General features: G+C 40.1%; 1 protein-coding gene and 1 pseudogene across 2 annotated transcripts in view; both read right to left on the bottom strand.

Moving 5' to 3' along the window:
- The window catches only part of STK4 (serine/threonine kinase 4), a 116,018-nt gene extending 96,919 nt beyond the window's left edge, over window positions 1–19,099 (bottom strand). Inside the window, exons 1-4 of one of the 2 annotated variants that reach the window (XM_069071840.1) lie at window positions 18,949–19,099; window positions 12,432–12,512; window positions 7,124–7,252; window positions 4,495–4,609 (exon numbers count right to left, since the gene is read on the bottom strand). In XM_069071840.1, the coding sequence (XP_068927941.1) occupies window positions 4,495–4,609; window positions 7,124–7,252; window positions 12,432–12,512; window positions 18,949–18,983 (360 nt within the window). In that variant the 5' untranslated portion in view covers window positions 18,984–19,099. The remainder of the gene's footprint in view (window positions 1–4,494; window positions 4,610–7,123; window positions 7,253–12,431; window positions 12,513–18,948) is intronic. The other variant, XM_069071839.1, reaches the window with a different exon arrangement.
- On the bottom strand, window positions 9,487–10,176 carry LOC138149239 (polyglutamine-binding protein 1 pseudogene; annotated as a pseudogene).
- Window positions 19,100–21,000: the final 1,901 nt, after the last annotated feature.

Raw genomic sequence — 21,000 nt, 5'->3', positions numbered from 1 at the left:
CTCCCCCACCTTCCTGACTTCATTCTACAACCAGCCAACACCCTAGGCTCAAAACCAGTGCCTATTTGTCAGGGGACATGGCTGCTGGTCACAAAAACCATCTTTTTGTATGCTGCCCCTGCCCCATAACCATGGTCAGGGAAATCTGAAACCAGATTTCTCCTCTTTAGAGGACCACCTACCATAGCCAACCCAGAGTCAAGACAGGGAGGAAAGACAAGGTTAGGAATATTGGCTGGGCCCTGAATCTTGAAACCTCAATGCCATGACACAGCAGGTAACTAAAGGGTTGAAGTGTCCTACCACCAGTATGAATGTTTAGCTAGATCTCAGCCATCTGGAGTCTTAATAGTCTTGTTCCTAGCCTGGGACTTCCTCCTGGAGTGGAAGAAAGCTTAGACCAGGTAGGAACCAGAAGACCCATGGAGCAGCAGTGGCCTAGTGCTTAATCTCATCTCATAGGGATAGCAGGGGCCTTTGTCCTACCCACCACAGGATAAAAAGGGGTGTTAGATAAGCTTGAGGGGGAGTGGGATTTTGTTGCCATAAGCTCTTACCCCCTCACCTTGACGGAGGTGGGAAGGCAATGTAGCAAGAATAAAAGAAAACAAATAAGTCTAATGCTATGTAGGATCCCATGAGATGTTAAAAGAATATAAGAATGCTCGAAAGATCCTCTATGGAGGATCTATTAAGAAAGTATGGCAGAAGATTACAGAGGATAAACAAGTATGGTAGAGGATAAACAATTTGCATTGGTGAGAAAAATGCCCACACCAATAAAATAGATAATTGTTCTAGAGCTAAAAAAACATTTTGAAGGCCATCTAGCCCAACTTTCTCATTTAAAAATGAGGAAACTGAGGCACAGGTAAATTAAATGACTTGCCCAAAATCACACAGGATGGTAAACAGCAGTGGTGGGATTTCAACCCAGCTCCTCTGACTTTAAAGCCAGTGTTTTTCTTGCTACACTACACGGTCTCCTACACTACTTGCACACAAGTCATGGTTAGTGTAACACGCTACAATCTACTTATGTCTACCATACGTGGGTCTCTCCACATCTGTCCTTTGGGTGACCCATTATTATGATTCTTCTGAGAATGAGTAGGATTGTTTTATTCTTTTTTTAACCTTTTTTCATTTTAGACTTAAATACTAAAACTTAAATACATAATAAGAAAAAGAAACATAAGGTTAAATATTAAAACAAATATAAAATAAGAAAAGAAAAAAATGTTTTATTCCTTGTACCCTAGGCTAGGGTCTAGCACAATGCCCACCACATAGTAGGTATTTAATTAATGCTTGCTGATTAACTGAACAAATGTAGTATTAAGGGAAAGTTGTGATAATTGGGCATCAGCAGGATACTAGAATTGAAATCAAAAGCCAAAGGTTCATGTCTAGGCTTCACACTTACTAGCTATATGACCCTGGGGTTAATTTCCTTAACTTCTCAGCCCTGGTTTCCTCATTGGTACCATGAACATAATGCTATTAAGCAGACAGGGCAAGAATTATTATAAAGATCCAATGAGATATATACAGTTTATGTAAAGCACTCTGAAAATGTAGATATTATTATTAAACACTGGAAGGAATCCCCAGGCTCCCTTCGTACCCACAAATGTTAAGAAATCCAGAGAAAGACCCCCAGCACGTAGGAGAATATACTAGGAGGATTTGCCGTAAGATGTGGACAAATGTCCTACAAGATTAATGGGTAGTGATGTGTTGTAAACTGTATCACTGAAGAGAGGGCCCACAATAATGGATCACAGATCAGTGGAAAATTATGGATAGAGAATAGCTCTGGAAAAGGTGTGGATATGGTGTGATATGCACTGCTTAAAGAAACAGTCTTCATCAGTGAGACCAAAGGTTTAAGTATCTTACCAAGTATGGTATTATCATTATTTAGGACTAGCCTTAGATTTGTACTACTCTCTCCACATACTCACCAAGGCTCCCTGAGGGCCAGGAGCATGCATTTGTGAGATGTAGTCAGGGCTCCCAGCTGTGGTTATTAAGGAGAGCAAAGAGAACTGATTCACTCGAGGATCAAACCCATGATTTAAGCCTCATTAATTCTATGTTCTTGAATCAAGTGAGCTATCAGATACAAAGTAATTAGAGAATTTCTTAAATGTTTACATTCTATACAAGCCATTCATTTCAAAATTCAGAGTTGCACCAGACCTGATCAATGTGCTGCCTTTCTTGCTTATGTAACTGTATTTTAATGGAAAGAATATCAGGTAAAAAAGTCAAAAGACTTGGCTTTGATGCTTGGCTCTACTTACTAGCATACCCAACATTGGGGGAGATCCCTTCACCACTCTGAGCCTCAGTTTCCTTAACTATAAAATGGAGATAGTTCTACTTGTACTGATAATTTCTCAGGAGTGTTGTGAGTCTCAAATGGGATGGTGTATATGAAGTGCCTTATAAACTTTAAAATCCTCACGTTGCCATTTATTATCACTTCAACTGAAGCCCTAAGCAAGTGATGGGGGGGGGGGTCCGTGAGGGGGAGGAATATTACCTCATACAAACTGATCAAATATCTGTCTTATTAAAAAGGAAACTTGGAAGAGATTCTTAAAATCAATCATTTTCTCATACTTTGGGGAATGTACTTTTAAAAACTTATTAGGTACTGCCCCATCCACTGAATTTACCCCTTCAATAAAGCAAGCATTATTGCCACTAAAAGAGCTTTCAAAGAAATGGCAGCAGGGTCTAGGTTATATAAAATTTCTTTCTATTTAATTCCTGCCTATCTCACATACCACTTGGTCTGTGCAGTTTCTTCATCTCCCCAGCTGGAAATGATCTTTCCCTCATTAGACCTTAAACAACATAGTTTATGTACTTTCTTTGTTCTGTTTTGATGAACGGTTGTCAATGTCAATATCTCCCCTAACAGCAAGTTTCATGAGGGGGGGCATCAGAAAAAACCTCTCAGTCCAAGGATACCGTGTTTCCCCTATAATAAGACCTATCCCGAAAATAAGCCCTCCCCTTACTGTGTAAGATCCCTCTAAAATAAGCCCTCCCCCAAAAATAAGCCCTATTGAGATTGCTACTGTAGTGAAGGTGATCCCCTGCGCTACACGCTACATTACGGTACCCTCTGTATGCACTGTCCCTCCCCCCGGGTGAAACGCACGCCGCGCTCCAAGCTGCATCCAATCAGAGCTGCAGCAGTGAGCGCGTCGCGCGTCATCCTGTTCTTCCCCAGTGATTTGCTTGCTGGCGCCATTGAGAGCAGTACCGCGGAGGAGAGCTGAGGCAGGACAACATAAGCCCTCCCCTGAAAATAAGCCCTCTGGTGTTTTTCTTTCCAAAAAATTAATAAGGCAGTGTCTTATTATTGGGGAAACACGGTATGTATTTGCACCCTAACTCTTCCTCATACCAGTGATATAACCTGAGGCAATCAATCAAAAATCATTTAAATAGCAAGTCCTCTAACCTCTGAAAAAGGAGCTAGAAGGTGCTTCCAAGGTTCCTTTCAGCTCCAGATATGATCCTTTGCTGTAAGGATTTTTATAATATAAAACTTAGTACAGGGTTTTGTACAATTTTGCCTTTAATAAAAATTTGCTGAACTGAAGGAATGCAACACAAAATGATAGTTTTTGTAGCAGTAGCAAACTAGCCATCCCCATTACATTTTGTTACATTGAAATTAATTTCATTCCTTGACCAGGTACTAATCTACTGGTCTCCACCATGTAGGTGGTAGAGTTGGCAGGAGGAAGCCTAACTAAAATTTAACATTCGTTACAAATGATTTACAAAGCAGATTAAGACTTGCCCATGACAGGTGAGTGGAAAGAACACTTTGTAGAGACTCAGCAGGAATCCTGGCTCTCTGCTGCTCACTTGCTAAAGTGCACAGGACAATGGACCTGGGAGTCAAGAAGACCTGGGTTCAAAGACTACCTCAAGACACTTACTAGGGGACAATGCTGGGCAAGTTAATGAACCTCCTCGATCTACGTTTTCTCATGTATAAAATGAAGGGGTTGAACTCAGTGGCTCCTAAGGTCTCGTCCAACTCTAAATCTATGATCCTGTGATCTTGGACAAGACACGTCTTTAATCTTTAAAATAAGGGGACTGGACTAGATAAATGTGTAGATAACTTCAAGTTATAAAATTCCATGTTATAAAGTCCCTTCCAACTATAACATCCAAGATTTAAAAAAAAAAATCAGAAGACCAGTGCTAAGATTGATTATGTAAAGGTGATATTTAAACAGCCACATATGTGAGACATCAGAAAATGTGGAGGAGGATAGTGTGTGGGGATAGCCAGGGATGGAGTTACGGGAAAGAGCCAAAGGGAAAAAAGAGAAGTCTGACAGTCCTCTTCATAGACATGGCAGGCGTAGGCATGCAAATCAACAAAAAGCTCCAAAGAAAAGAAGGTATCAGAAGAGCAGGAACAAACTGCGTTGTTCTAGGAGGAAAACTTACTGTTTTATTTCGTAATCGGATGATATCAGACACAGAGCCAGCACCACAGTATTCCATGACTATCCAAAGATCCGTGTTCTTAAAATAACTGCCATAATATTTCACTACATGAGGGCTGGGGAAGTCAGAGAGAATAAATTAGCAGCTGTCTTAGAACACCACCTTTTTATTATGCTGTCAAACATACAGAGGGCAATCACACAGCTCCAAAGCTCAATTATTCAAATTCAGGATCAGAGATGGAATGTCAGGTCTTAAGTTGAAAAAGAGATTTCTCTCTTAGAATTTTCAGGGAGTTATTAAGAATCTCATTCAGGGGGCACAGTCAACTCTGAGTGCAACTATATCTAATTTTAATTGGTCTAAATAATGTTGCATGGTAACAGAAAAGTAGCTAACATCCAGTCTCCTAATTCAGTTATAAATGACAAGGCTTTCCTGGGCAATATGCCAATAACAACAGAAAGGATCAGAGTAAATACTAATTAAGTCTTTTAACATTTTATTCTGGCCTACTTGTGTCACAAAAATAAGGACAGATCATCATGTTAGGTCCTCTGTCCCTTCCCTGAGCTCCAATCTAACCTAAGCATTTCTTCAGATCATCCTTATGTCCGAGGCACTATGATCCTCTAACACTATTCACAGGACACTTATCAAAGACCTCCCTGGACTGTTAGTTATCTTTTCATATGTGTTTTATTTCTCCAGCTAGACTGTAAGGTCCTGAAGGGGAAAGGTGTTCTCTGCTTTTTTATATACATCACAAGGCCCTGTAGTTACTCAAAAACCTACTGATGACATACCCTTAGATATATACTGTCTATTTATGTAGCTTAATAAATACATGGAAACTCCAACAGGTAACCTGGGAACACGTTCAATAATTTGTCTTGGGAAAAGGGATGTGTGGATGGGATGAACTACAGTGACCTATTTAATAAAAGGATATTTTCTTAAATGTGAATTTTATCTGGCATTCAAGCAATAACAAGAAAAAATAAATAAAATTAGTGTAATTGTAGCCTCTGTTACATATGTGAGGAAAGGGGCGGCTAGGTGGCGCAGTGAGTAAAAGCGCCGGCCCTGAAGTCAGGAGGACCTGAGTTCGGTTCTGGCCTCAGACACTTAACACCCACACAAAAAAACCAGCCGTGTAACCTTGGGCAAATTACTTAACCCCAATTGCCCTCCAAAAGGTAAAAATAAATAAATAAACATGTGAGGAAAGAAGAAATAGACTGAAAGTCAGAAGTCACAGTCCTGACTGTGTGATTCAAACAAGTTATTGAACCCTTCTGAGTCTCAGTTTCTTCATCTGTAAAATGAGGACAATAATATTTATCATGGGGTTGTTGTAGTTGTGGTAACTAGGTGGTGCAGTTAAGATAAGAGTGCTGGGCATGAAGTCAGGAAAACTTTAGTTTAAATCTAGTCTCAGACACCCCCTAGTTCTGAGACCTTGGGCAAGTCACTTAACCTATTTGCCTCAGTTTCCTCTTCTGTAAAACAGGGATAATAACAGCATCTAATTCCCAGGGTTGCTGTGAGGATCAAATGACATATTTGTAAAAGCATTTAATACAGTACCAGACACACAGTAGGTACTACATAAATGTTAGCTTTATAATTATCATCATTATTATAGTAATAAGATGGAAAGCACAAGCTATTATTATTAGCTTCTCAGAGCCTGTATTCTCATCTCCAAATGAGGATCATAACCTCTGACCAGCTTACCTCACAGGGCTGATAGAAAGATCAAATGTATAACAGATGTGAAAGTGAATTGCAGCTCTGAAGTAACACAAGCAATTCTTATTATTTTTGATTTTCCAAGGAAAAAACTCCTCTTCCTCAATGCTAACAGCAAACGTACTCTAGAAGGCTAAATGGAACCACAGGTGCAAGGTTTCAACTCCTGGGACTAGAGTTCTTCCCTCTTATAGCACCTTGGAACCTGACTCAGAGCCACCCCAAGAAGTGACCTGCTGTGGCTAACTTCAGAATGAAAGCACTAGTGCTAATGGAACTTCATGACAACTCATCTGTTTTCTTGTGGTTGCCTGTGTGGCTGACTTCCTGCTTGTAGAATTTGACAAGTCTTAGTTCCTCAAAAAAGGAAGAAGCACTTACTATTTAATGCTGGAATTTAAAACAAACAAAAAAAAGCCCCAAAACTTTAAGGGCTGAGAAAGGTGAATATGTAGGGAGGATGGTAATAGTAAATATTTTTTTAATCTTCCTACCTAAGGGACAATTTTAACAATCTCCTAACTTGACACTCAGAAATGTTTTCTTCCCCCATCGGAAATGAAAGAGATCATTATCAAAAAAGGCAAGGCGTGTGCACATACATGCCCCTGACATTTCTTTCTAGTTCTTAAATAGGTTCCTTCTTCAACTGGCCAAATATTAAAATGGAATTGTGCTAGGCTGGGCACATATTAGACAATTTCAGCTACTGAAATACACTTTGAATCATATTTCTCTGCAACAGAATATGCAATGTGGTACCACCATGTTCTTACTTCCACAAAATATGAGTGTTACCTCCAGGATTCAACCTCTCTATAATGCAATAAACTCAACAGTTGCGCTTTCCAGACCCACACCCTGCTGCCTTTACCTGTCACACTGCTGCATTATAGAAATTTCCTTGATAATCTCTTGAAGGTCGGACTCCACAGGAACTTGCTTAATTGCAACCACTTGACCAGTTTCTTTATGAATAGCTTTGAAAACACTGCCATAGGACCTGCAATAGAGGGCGGAGGACAAAAGTCAGTTTGAAAAGTTGAAGCCAAAGCAAGCCAGGAAACAAGAAACGACCAAACACTAAAGAATAAAACCACCTACAATTTCTGAATTTATAGCCCAGAATTGTCCAAAACACACACACACACACACACACACACACCCACACACACACACACACTGCTGGTCACCCCTCAAAAACTTGTGTGAGAGCTGAAGTGCTACAAGGAAAGTCTTCATTAAAAAGACCTGTCTGTCACAGTGCTGGTCTTTAAAAAAGCCATATGCCTAGGCTGTAAAGCTAGTTCCTTGAAAATAAATTATGTAAATATAAAATTAAGAGATGACTCCTCCACAGTCTTTGTCATTCCCTACCCTCCCAGCATTGGCAATCCACTTGCAACAATATTTAAATGTCCCTCAAGTAATAACACTCCAAAATCTGGCCTCAGAGTCAGAAGAACTTAGAGGTGGGACCTGTGGGCCCAACCCCCACCCAGGGCAGGAAGTCCCTCCACAACGTCCCCGTCAAGTAGTTCTCTAGCTTCTGTGCTTGAATATTTCTAGGTTCCCAGGTCAAGCAAAATGTGCAGGGACTTTACCTAAGCCCTTATAATGCCAGAGATAAGGACAGAAAATGCAAACTTTTTTCAGTGTGTATTCCCTTAAGAACTTAAGCATTTAAACAATCTTGCACATAAGTAGATGAAAGCCAGAATGACAGAAGAAGAAATAACATGCATTTCATTTTAGGGCCTTTTCTCCACACATGTTTAATAATGCCTTTGCTTGAAACAAACACAAATTCCAGCTAAATCCCAAGTTATTCTGCGGGCAATCAAAGGAAGTCAAATGCAACAGGGAAAGACAGACAGACAACGACTACTTTAGTGAGAAAGTAACACAAGTATCCTTGCAGACAGAGCAACATATTTTTATTGTTCATTGAATGTCTTTTCATGTTGACAATAAGAACCCTATGTTCTCAAAGCTGGCAAGAGCTTCAAAAGATCTTCCTTTATAATATCCCTCTACAAGTGATTATCCAGTCTCTACATAAATCTACATAATCTCAGATGAGGGGAACTCACTCTCCCTCTAGGCAGACTATAACATGACTGGACAATTTCATTTGTTAGGAAACTCTTCTTTATGTGAAATCAAAATCCGCCTGCCTGGAAGCAACATGTAATGGTATTAGTCTGACCCTCCTTCCATGTGGCTCTCTTCCAATGTCTCAAGCACAAAAACATGAAAAGGGTTCATTTCATTCTGAACAGTTGTGGATACCTCTATTTCAAAAACTTTTACAAAAGAAAATGATGTGGTATGGTAGAAGGCTGTTGGACTTGAGCTCAGGAGACTAGAGTCTAAATCCCAGCAAGACACTTTATTTCCATGAGTACCAATTTCTTTATTTATAAAGTGTGGATAATTTCACATTACATACTTTACATGGTTGTTGCTAGGAATGGGCATTGTAAATCTAAAAGTACTATAAAAATGTGAACTAATATTAGTAGAATTACAAAATATTGTAATTAAGTTTGGCTCGAAATCCTTGTCTGCCTACTATAAAAACGACAGACAAGTGAACAGTATTAAAAAAAGAAGAAAGCTCCTTCAGGCTTGAGAAAATTTGCCAGCCCACATCATCAATTCAATAAAGTTATTTGCAAAAGGGAGGGAATAGACAAACATATATTATCCTGACTTTCAAGTGATTAGCTTTAGCCTAGAAAGGCTAAACATGACTAAATGTAATTGGCTCATAAAATTAGCTGAACTGATAGGAAGTATGGAAGATGTAGGAACAATCACTTGACCATGAGAATATGAAGCAATAATCTAGTAGGCAAGACTTAAAAACGTAAAACCTTAAACAAAGGGAAAGAAGATTGTGGGTTCTGATTCTGACCTATTAAGTGATTTCCATTTAACAGTTGGGCCTAGAACTCTGGATCTAGATTTCAGTTCAGGCGTATAAAAGATTTCCACAGATCAAAAGGGCTAAAATTTAGAGATCTTCCTTTTTAACCCCCTTGTCTTCCAGAAGAGAAAACAAAGGTTGAGGAGGGATAAAATTCCATAGAACATATCCAGATGAACATCCCAAGTTCTTCTGACTCCAAGTCCATAGACATAAATGTCCCCTATAAATCAATTATTCCAAACCCTTCATCTTTTTTTTTTTTAAAGGCAAACACTTTATTATGAACACAAGAGTTAGGGGGGGTCTGGAGGAGAGGGTGGGCTGTCTTACTCTTGCTGTTTGGCCTGACAGGCCTCAGCATTGGCCCACGGCACTGCCCCTGGGGAGGGGTATGGCCATTGCTGGAACAGGGGCCCAGCTGCTGTTGTATCAGCCCCTGTCTTTGCCTCCTTCCACTTGGGGAGACCTGTAGACCATGTACCTCTAAGGGCATCAGAATAGGCACTAGGGTCCATAGGATCCAACTCTTTATCCTTCCAGCTGGCTTTCTTGTCTTTGGGATAGGAGACCAATTCTTCCCTTCAGGGGTAACGCTGTTCCTTCATCTCCTCTCTTTCCAGCTTTCCATAGCCTCAGTCTAGCTTATCTTCTGGATCCAAGTTGCTTCTGAGTTTCTTGGCTGCCTTGGTGATGACAGAGGTGGGATCATGGGGATTCAGCCACGACATAAGATCTGTCTCCATGTTCCAATAGTAAGGAATGCCACAGACTGGGTCGAACACCTTGTACCAGTTGGGCAGCAGGCCCTCGATCCTGGTGCCCTTGTAGTCCACAGGGTCATTGTCATAGTCCTCGGCAACGATCTCTTCCTCTGGCTTGGGCTCCATGTGTTTGAGGATGCTGTGCTTGGCCAGGAGAGATTGCAGGGCTATGGGGAGTGGCATGGTGAGGCCCTGCAACCGACATGTGTTTGGGGAGATCCGGGGCACGGCTGCTGGGGTGACATCACTTCCTCCTCACCCCAAACCCTTCATCTTAAGGAAGAAGAAAGCCACAAGTCTGTGGCAAGTATGTAATGCAGTTGGGCCTAGAACTCTGCAGGCTCCCAAGTTAGAGATCCCTCCACCATGCCATGCTTCTAGACCTAAACTTCCTCAAACAATAAAACTGCTACAATCTTCAAGATCTAAACCCGATCCTTTAAAGAGGGATCTGCATGTAATGAAACAAGAGTCAATTAATTGGTTTATATAGTCCATTCATGTTCTGAACAAGTCACATATATGGGCAGGGGGGTAACTCCAGTTTGGAGTGGAATTTCTGATTAAGTCTGTCTTCAGCTATTTCCTAAATCTTGCTTGTCCAGACGCAACTGCCAGTAATAGAAATCTCTGTATTAGTTGCAGTCTGACCAATGGAAGAGAACAGCAACCTTGGTTCTTTATTTAAAGAGCAAGCAGGCTATAGCAAGGACAGAAAGGACTCAAATGCTCTATTTTCTCCAGGACAGCTTTTGTAGGAGGAAACTTCTAAGTATTCTGCCAGAAACAGCTGAGAATTTAAATCAAAATAGAGAAAAATCTTCATTTTAATTCATTTCATGGATAATTCCTAGTACATTCTTCTATTTTCACTTTTTTTTTTTTTGAGGGAGATAAGTGGTACTTCCCAACTTATCTGTTGCCAGACCACCTAACTAGGCCTGATCAATCTTCTTCCATGCTACAGCCTCTTTGCCTTAAATATGATGGCACAAATGTTGACCACTGTTTGAGGATGCTTGAGTTTATGCCATTCAAAAGAAACAAGCACACTGCACTTTTCATGTGCCAAGCATTGTAATCATGGCTGCCTTTTATATGTTCTTTATAGTTCTAAGGCACTATCTCTAATTTATCTCATATCCTTCATTTTCGGCACAGGTGGAGGTTTTGCAAGGATTATTACCCTCTTCATTACTTGGGCAAAAGTAGTGAGTTGAAGTATTATTATCCCCTTTACTATAGCCTATAAGGTAGGTTGTATAACCTCCATTTTATAGGAGAGAAAACTGAGACTTATAGAGACAAAAGGTTTTGACTCCAAATCCGGTGCCCCTTCTACTACATTCTGCTGTATTATTATATACATGCAGCTACTGCATCAGGCCCAGACACTAAAGTTATCTCCTCCCACAAGTACTACTTAATTAACAAATGTCTTGCTTGAGGCTGTCACCTTGAAAAGGACAAGATGTGAAGCTGAAGTCAGGAATGGTAACCAAGGCAAAATTCTCTTTTCAGACTTCTGCCATTGCCAGGCAATGATAGTCTTCCGGCCATATTGATCTTCCCTTTTTAGCAATGTAGCTAGGCACTGCCTTTTGTTTTCTTGTTATGTTTCATTTTCAAGAGTCAGACATTCTTCAACTTCCAATAAGAGGCTTCTTGGAGCTCCTTACAAAGAGGCAGGTACTCCATCAAGAATAAGCAGAAGGAGGGGTGGCTAAGTGGTGCAGTGAATAGAGCACCTGTCCTGGAGTCAGGAGGACCTGAATTCAAATCCAGCCTCAGACACTTGACACACTTATTAGCTGTGTGACCTTGGGCAAGTCGCTTAACCCCAACTGCCCTGCCTTCCCCCTTCAAAAAAAAAAATTAATAAACAGAAGGAAACCCAGGATTCACTCTACCATTACAGCAGAGTTGTGTCCATCACTTTCAATTAAGTCTGACACCCAAAGAATCATATAATGAACATGTTTATGACAAAAGGCTGATTTTAAAGGGAAACTGGCAATTAGCTCACATTTCTGGCACTCAGTGTTTTACAAAGCACTTTCCTCACAACAACCCTATGAGGTAGGTTGTATCAAGATTATCTCCATTTTGCAGAGGAAGAGACAGATGAAGTGGCTGTTCACATTCCCACAGCTAATAAATGTAGGAGTTAATTCCTGAACTCTAAGCCCATGGACTTCCATTTGTCATGCTGTTTCTTATAACATTTAAAAATAGAACATATTGGGTCTTCTCACAAACCATAATGAACTTTATTGTCCTAGCTGTGATTTCATTTTATACAGATGCAGTAAACAAATGACCAAGGTGCCCTATATTACATCTCAGGCTTATATTCCATGAGAACAGGAGAGTCCCATCTAAAATGAAAACTAACCTCCTCAAAATGTATCACATGGTTTTGCAAATCCCTGCTTTAATATATGCCATATGCTATGTGATCCCAACATCCTGGGTGGCACACTTACCCTTCTCCAAGTTTCTCCAAGACATCAAACACTTCTTCTGGCTGCTTGGTCAAACTATCTTCATCCAATTTTTTCAGCTGCCTGAAAGCATAAATATAAAAGTACAGTGAGAAGCTGTTTGGCTTCAACATGAATTGTGCTGTTTAGTTAACAATGTTTAATAGTCACTGGGTTTGCCTGAGGCTAAGGGAAGGTCAATTGTGAAATAAAACATAGAGTCGCTAGCTTTCTGAAAGTGAAAGTTCTTCCCAAAAACTAGAAAAGAAATCGCTCCAATCCATAATCATCTGTTTGTGTGAGAGAGGAGCTTTGCTAGAAAGGCATAAACCTTAGGACAATAGATGCTACGTTAATAGCACACATTTATACAGCACTTTAAAGTTTACAAAGCATTTTCCTCATAATTTTGTGAAGTGTATATAGGATAGAAAGATTACTATTCTCATTTTCTAGGTGAAGTAACTGAGGCTCAGTGAGATAAAGAAACCTGCAAGTGTCATCTAACTAATAAGTACTGAAGCCAGGATTCAAACCTAGGTCTTCTGTTGCTAAGTCTAGCTCTCTTCACCTTACATCATGCTGCTATATAAGCATAAAGAGAGAAGAGTATACCCTTAGAACTCCCTAACCTTAATGGCCCAGCTCAGGGATCCCCTCTTCCATGAAGTCTTCTCTGATACCCTCCCAGGTAGAAATTATCCCTTCATCCTCCAGTCTCTTATGGCCCTTTATTTATAACAGTCTAGTATGGGTCAGAGTTGTCCTCTTCTCTCAAATATTATAAGCTTACTGTAGGTAAGGACACAATCCAACAGAAGCTCTGGAGTGGGAGTCAGGAGACCTCTTTTCTAGTCTCAGTTCTGGCACAAGTTCACCATGTCACCTCCCTTCTCTGTGCCTCAAGCTGTTCATCTGTTAAATGGAAGGACTGTGCAAAGGTGGCCTCTAAGGCTCCTTTACACTCTACCTTGTCCAGGACTTTTATTCATCTTTGTCTGTGGATAGGGCCATGTACATGAGAGGGATTAAATAAACGTGTTTAACTGAATTAACATATCATAAATTTAGCTATCATCAGCAGGAAAAATGTCCTGGCCGCTCAGAGTTTAAGACCTGTCTAGAAAAAATTACCCAAATGCATAGATATTTGAAAATCTTCTGCTGTATTGTTTTCTAATCATAACTATTTGAGTATAAATTATAAATGTAAAAGAAATTTCATTAGCCTATTAAAAGTTAAAAGTCCAAAGAATTCCATTCTTTTTTGTTCTTGGTACCTTCACGTAAGAGAAAGGAGCATTTAAAAGGAGGTTAAAATGGAGCATATCAGGGGAATATTTCTTTTGTGTACATTAGGTCTTCTACACAATGGCTTCCTGAAACTAATGAAGCACAACAAAGAAAAGTAAGCTCCGGAAGTGGTGAAATATGGAAGTAGTTACAATGAAAATTTTTTTTCTAAAATAAAAGGTTTAAACTGGTTGAAAGGCTGCTACTAGTTCGTACAAGAAAAAAAGGGAAAGAGAGAAAAACAAACAGATAAATTCCTAGAGAACTACAATGGAAAAACCAGAAGAGACAAGGGAGGGTTGAGAGGGTTGGGGAGCGGTGGAAGTAGGGAACCTAAAAGTGTCAAATATATCTACTAGTAATATGGGCCAGAAACATACAAAGATTTTACTCACAGGAATTATAAGTGGTATTCTGTAAATGACTGAAAAGTCATGGAATCCTACTGTAGACTGTAGCAGATCAAAGGGACCTTAACACAGAATATTAGAGCTAGAAAAGGCCTTAGAACAGGAGTTAACCTTTCTGCGTCATAGACCCCTCTAGTAATCTAGCAAAGCCTATAGATTCTTCAGAATAATATTTTTTCCATAGGCTTTCCAAATAAATTATATTGAAAAAGTTATCAAAAAAAAAAGGGGGGCGGTGAGGTGAGCACCTGCCCTGGAGTCAGGAGGACCTGAGTTCAAATCTGGTCTCAGCCACTTAACACAAAAACTAGCCTTGTGACCTTGGGCAAGTCGCTTAACCCCAACTGCCCTCCAAAAAGCAAAAAAAAAAAAAAGTTATCAAAAATGGAAAAAAAGCAAAAGCAACAACAAGAAACAAAATTGCCAACCCTAGGTTAAGAAATCCTGGAAAGAGGCTTTAGAGAATAGAATTCTAGTAGACAAGCTATCTTAAAATCCAGAATGTATGCAACAAAAAGGGCCTTATAGAATCCAACTCTTTCATTTTGCAGATAAAAAATGAAACCCAGAGAGGGGATATGACTTGCCTCTGGTAACACCGCTCACTAATGGTGGGGCTGAGACTAGAATTCACACCTTCTGACTCCTAGGCCCAGTTTTTTTCTCCACTACCTTCACATTGTGTTCCCAAGAAACAATTCCTAAACTAGAACTTTAGCAAACAGAATAGAAATACCACAGTGACCTTTTAAAACCAAAAAACCCTAAAGAATAATTTCCATTGACATCATAAAAACTCCCCAAGCTTCAACAATGAAATGAAACTCCTCAGGAACCTGTGCAGTATATGTAGTACTTATGAAATATGGGATTACAATCAGCACATCCCCATACTCCAAAGAGTTCTAATCTGCAATGATAAGGACATTTATTTTAAAGCTCTGTGTAAACAATGGACAATACTTCATGGATCAAGTATAATTAAAGCTGTATAAACAGCTTATACAAAGGGAAATGAAACAAATTCTCCTTTGAAAGTTGGACAGACTCTGGTTTACAAAAAAGCAAAATTCACTATTTCAACTGTGATAGGTATCACCGCATAACAAAGGAAGCTGACATTACTGTGGAAGAAACAACTGCAGGTCTCTGATAATGTTTTGACAAATTTTATTTGATTGCTTAGATGCTCCTAAAATTCTAAGGTCCATTACGGACTATCTGAAAACAGTTTGTGCTAAAATGATAGACAACTGGTTATATGAAATGACAACTATGAAAAATTCAGAGAACCATATGAAGATTTATAAGAACTGATATGGAGTGAAATGTAGAACACCAGGAATTGTTGCAAAGACTGCAAGAATGCAAAAAGAAAGAACAGGAAAACGAAACTGAATCCCATGTAAGGACCAAGATTAGCCCTAGAGAAGAGCTGAGAAAATGCATCTCCCTCTTCTCACAGAGGAGGAAGAATATTGCATATACTGTCAGACAGAGGTGGGATGATAACTGGTTTTGCTGAACTGCTTTTGTTCATCTTTGTCACAAAAGGAAGTTTGGGAGGTAGGGATAGATTTTGAATTGATGGTAATAAAGAAACAAAATATATGAACAACAATAAGATAAATTCAATTATTTTTAAAGGATAGGCAACTACTGGTTTCATCTACATTTCCTCCAAAATTTTCAGACTGAAATTTTTATACCTGGGCATTACTAGATAATCAATAAAGATTTCAATCACAAAAAGTCCTTAATAAATTCAATTTAAAACTGCTTCTCACCCACAAGTTATCTTTGGCAAAATGCTACAGCTTTACATGCACCATGCATCTTTCCATCGACATTTGGAATCTTCAACTTTGATTTTCCTGAGATAGTGGACCTTCATGACTTGATTATATATAGCATCGATGGCAGAACTTTAGCATTAAAGAGCTGTTCTTTTATGGCTGGGAGCAACTTAAGACCCTAATAGGGAGGTGCAAATTCCCAAATGATATAATCTGATCTTTTTCTCCTACTCAATTCTAAGTTCATCTCACTATCCATTTATAACACCTGTCCAAATTTATACGTAATGATCAATTATCACAGTGAACTTTACATTCCACTAATGTTACCTGGGCAACATACATTTTTTTTCAGCCACTTTTGCTTACACATCTACACAGGGAAAAAAACCTAACCACTAACTAAAACAATTAATGACTATGTATATCATTGTAGCATTCTGGAGCTCAATGTAATCAGAACAATGTCATGTATAAACAGTAGTATCTGAACAACCTTGCTATTGACAGGAAATCCCTCTTCTATTTGGGTTGTGTGTAGGTCAGCTTCTATGACACTTGTGAACAATTTACAAGAACATGTGTCTTATTTTTTCTTGAGATTCATACTTAGTAGATCAATGAAATGATCTCCCCTAGTAGTGACTATCATAGCCTCTTGAATGATTTTAACATTTGTGTAACATTTTAATATTTGTATATGGAAATTCCTCATTTGAGTAAAGATGATAGAGATGCATTTTTTCTACCAATTTTTAAAAAAATGATAAACATGGTGAGATCTTATATTTTCTATACTTCTTAATCAACCGTATTACTATGAAGATGTAACCTGCTGTGGAAAGTTTTCACTGAAAGTCTACTTGTTCCCTTATGTTTTCATGAAGGATACCCTTAAGGTACCCATTGACAATTCTCAAAAATGTTTATAAATGAGAAAATAAGCAAAAATTGACAATGTTGACAAAATTGACTGATGTCTTCTTAATCATCTTTTTTTTTGTAAATAATAATCTATTAGTTTTTCTATTCTTCTGGAAACAGATGGAAGACCATATGCTAAATTGTGATATTCAAAGGACTCCAGGAAGGCTTTAAGCACATTGAGCAGGTCCTTCATGAAGAAATTATAGAAACAAAATAAGAATCACATAAGATGAGAAGGCATCAATTTACTCTCTGTATTGGTAAAAGAGACCAGAGATCCAAAATATCAAGAAAGTTCTTAAATGTCTTTGTGTACACCAAATGACAATCTGAAAAGTTATACACGTGGCTTTTTGTATATATTGCCATATAAAGTGTCACCATCAGAAACCAAGCAACCAATCCATTAAACTAGCCTTTGTCAGGTCTCAGTGATCACTCAGTAGTTCTCTAACTTGTACGTAAGTACTTTTTGCCAACATTAACAAAGTATGGGCACATGCCATCCAAAGAATCCCGAAGGTAGCATCAACAGTATCCTGAGGACAAGCTTTGAATCTTACAATGTATTGTCAATATTTGTGAAGAAATTACTTGTAAACAAATGACTACTTTAAGCAAAGTAATGGTGACCTTACTTTGTCATTTTACAAATCAGAACTTTAAGGAAAGTAAGAATGCTCTTATTTCATTATCTGTTACACACATATAAGCATCTCACACCGGCAAACAACATTTGCTTTGTTACTGACAGATCTAAAATTCCAGAAGTGGAAGGAATAGAGATGGGCACTTAAAAATGACAGAATCATAGATTTAGAATTGCAGAGACAATTTTCCCTTCTGTCCCTCTCTGTCCCCAATGTGGTAGGGATTGAATTTTAAAAGCCTATGAAGAGAATATAAAGAAAATGCTTGTAGGTCATTTCAAGCTCCAGAGCAGAAGGATGATAACTATTATGATGGCATTCCCCTTAATACGGAGTGGCCATGCCTACACAGATCACCTAATGGTTTATCTAATATCCTTCTCACTTCCCCAATACTGGACAGGTAAATCAGCAAAGATCTAACTAAGATTAACTCTTTACTACAGGCTCCTCCTGCCACCCTTGATCTCATATGTAGTCTCTCCTTTTCATTCTTAACCATATACACAGCTCCCCACCCCACTTATAGATCTGGACACAGATTTCTCCCACTCACAAACACCCTTTCCCCTTCACTCACACACATACACAAACAGTCCCCTCCCATTCACACATATGCGCACACACCCACACCCTCCCCCTCTCACACATATGCACATACACCCTTCCTCTCTCACTTACACATATACACACAGCCTCCCCTCTCAAAAAGCCTCCCTCTTAGACACATACACTTTCCCCACTCCTCTCACTCACATATACACACATGCATACACACTCTGGTCCCCCCTCCCTATTCACATAGAGCCTCCCCTCTTTCTCATACAACAACCTCCTCTTACACATTTGCACATGTAGTCTTCCTCACTCTCTCTCATACACACACCCCTTTCCCCTTTTCATTCACACACGGCACACAGACCCCTCTCACACACGTCCTCCTCCTAACACACATGCACACATAGTCTCACTCTCATCCACATACATGTACCTACACACACAGCCCCTCTCACAAACATGCATGCAGCCTCATCTCACACGCATGCAAAAGCAGTCTCCCCCTCTGACACATGCACATCCTCCCCCCTCATTCACACACATGTAAGTAGTCTCCTCTCCCTTACACTTACACACACATCCTTCCCCTCTCATTCACTCACATGCACACCTAGTTTCCCCCTCTCACACACATACACACCTAGTTTCCCCCTCTCACACACATACACACACACACACATCCTCCCCTCGCTTTCCTCACCGACGCTTACATACACATACACACACATCTTCCCCCTCTCATTCACACACATTCTGCCCTCGCTTCTCTTACTCACGCTTACACATACACACACATACTCATACACATACACACACACACACACACACACACACACACACACTCTCCTCTGCACTACCCGTCTCCAGCCCGGCCTGGGTCCCTCACCGGCGCGGCGGGTTCCTCAGCTGCACGGTCTCCATAGCGCGGCCGCCGGCAGCACAGATCTGCTACTGCCCCATCCCCGGCCGGTCCCTCCAACACTTCCGCTTTCCGCCCGGGCCGGAAGTGGGGCTGGTGAAGCCGCGGAGGAGGGGAGGAGAAGACTGAGAAGCTCCAAGTGGGCGGGGGCTGGGTCACGTGGGGCGCGCCTCCTCGGGGGCGGGGCAGGGAGGGGAGAGTAGGCAACTGCCAGAAAGGCCCCGCAAGGGGACACCCTGGGGATTGTAATGGTGCCTGACACCTTTGCAGCCCTAGAAGCCTCAGCCTCGGTGTCCGTGATCATCAATGCTCTGAGCCTCCCTGTGGGGAAATGATAGGTAGAGATGGCGCGGCGACCACGTGGTAGCGTCCTACACGCCCATTTTGCAGAGGAGGAAACTGAGGCCGAGAGAAGGAAAATAATTAGTGCAAGGTCACATAGCTAGTAAATGGCAGAGCTGTGACTTTAACCCAGGTCTTCCTCCATCATTCCTAAGCCAGTGCAATTTCTTCTGTCACCATATACCTTATTGCAACAGGCTATAGTCCTGGAAGGAAGCTTAGTGGTCATATTTTACAAAGGAAAACTTAACAGCACAGCTAACAAGTATCTGACTCCCAAATCGAGCCCACGTTTCTTGGTAGCAAAAATAGTGCTTAATTCAGAAGGGACAGAGCTCGATAACATTTTTTACACTTTCTGCCTCACAGGGCTGCTGTAGGGGATGTGTTTTGTAAAATGCCAAATAAATAAGTTATTATTTCTATCACTAATAATAACTCACATTTCTATAACCCTTCAGTGTTTATTAATAGTTCTCCTCAAAATATCCTTGGGAAGTGGGTATTGAAAGTATTGTTCTGTCGTATCTGACTCTTTGTGACCCCTGTATGGAGTTTTCTTGGCAAAGATACTGGAGTGGTTGGCCATTTCCTTTTCCTGTGGATTAAGGCAAAAAGAGGTTAGGGAAAATCTGAGGTCAAATTTGAACCCAGGGTGTCCTGACTTTAGGCCCAGCATGCTATCCACTGAGCTGCTTAGCTGCCTCTAATGAAAGTATGATCTCTTCCCATTTTATAGATGGATAAACTGATGATTAGAGATGCAAAGTGAGCTTGGTTCTCAAGGTCAATATCTAGTAAATAGCGAGCAGTTTCACTTCAGGTTCAGACAAGACCACTCTTGGAATGTTGGATCTAAGAGAACAGTAATGTTTTCTTTAAGTTTATTGTAGCCTTGGGCTTTTATTTGATTAACTTTTACCTCAACCTAGAGATCATCCTTGGATCCAATGTCTTCTCTTCCACTAATGAGTTGAATTGATTCACCATGTGGTCTTGGTCAGTAAGTTAACCTTGTTCATGGCCTCAGTTTCTTCTGTAAAATGAGGGGGTTGGACTACATGACTTGTAATGTCCCACTTATTTCTATTATTCTAGTATTCCAAGATTCTTTTGGACTATTTCACTTTTTCAAACTTGTAACAGTTCCCCTGGGCTCATTTTGGAATTGAGCAGGAACGCAATGACTATTACACGGAAGGTGGTGTTTTCCTTCATTCTCAGAGAGGACCATGATATCAGCAAGGTGATGCCATGACTTATTTGTGAATTGGACTTAAGTGAATGAGGGCTGTGCAAAGTCACCAGCCTCACTTTCTCCTCCCTAGTTATCTGAGCCCAGTGGCAAGATATAGATCAGGATAACTGCAGGTGGCCCTGATAAGGCTAGGTAAGAAAGGAGCCAAAAGATGGCCTAGTTTACCTATTAAAAAAAAAAAAAGTCAAATTAGGAGCAAGGTTTCTGATCAGAAAAGAAACAATAGCTATTTACTCTCACACAGAGCCATCAAACCCAAACTATGATCAAGTAAGCCTTGGACTGGGACCTGGCCAATCTGTAAGAGCCAGAGTGGTTAGGGTTTAAAGGCATAGTCAAGTAGCTCTATTTGAATCACAATGGGCTTTATCAAAGCCTGGTTTTTCGGAGCTCTATTTCAAGAAATCATAAATGAAACT

Source organism: Petaurus breviceps, unplaced genomic scaffold (genome assembly GCF_028583685.1).
Source record: "Petaurus breviceps papuanus isolate PSGF00001 unplaced genomic scaffold, PetGlider_PUasm1.0 90845, whole genome shotgun sequence".
Classification (NCBI taxonomy): Eukaryota; Metazoa; Chordata; class Mammalia; order Diprotodontia; family Petauridae; genus Petaurus; species Petaurus breviceps.
This window is presented reverse-complemented; position numbering and strand designations above follow the sequence as displayed.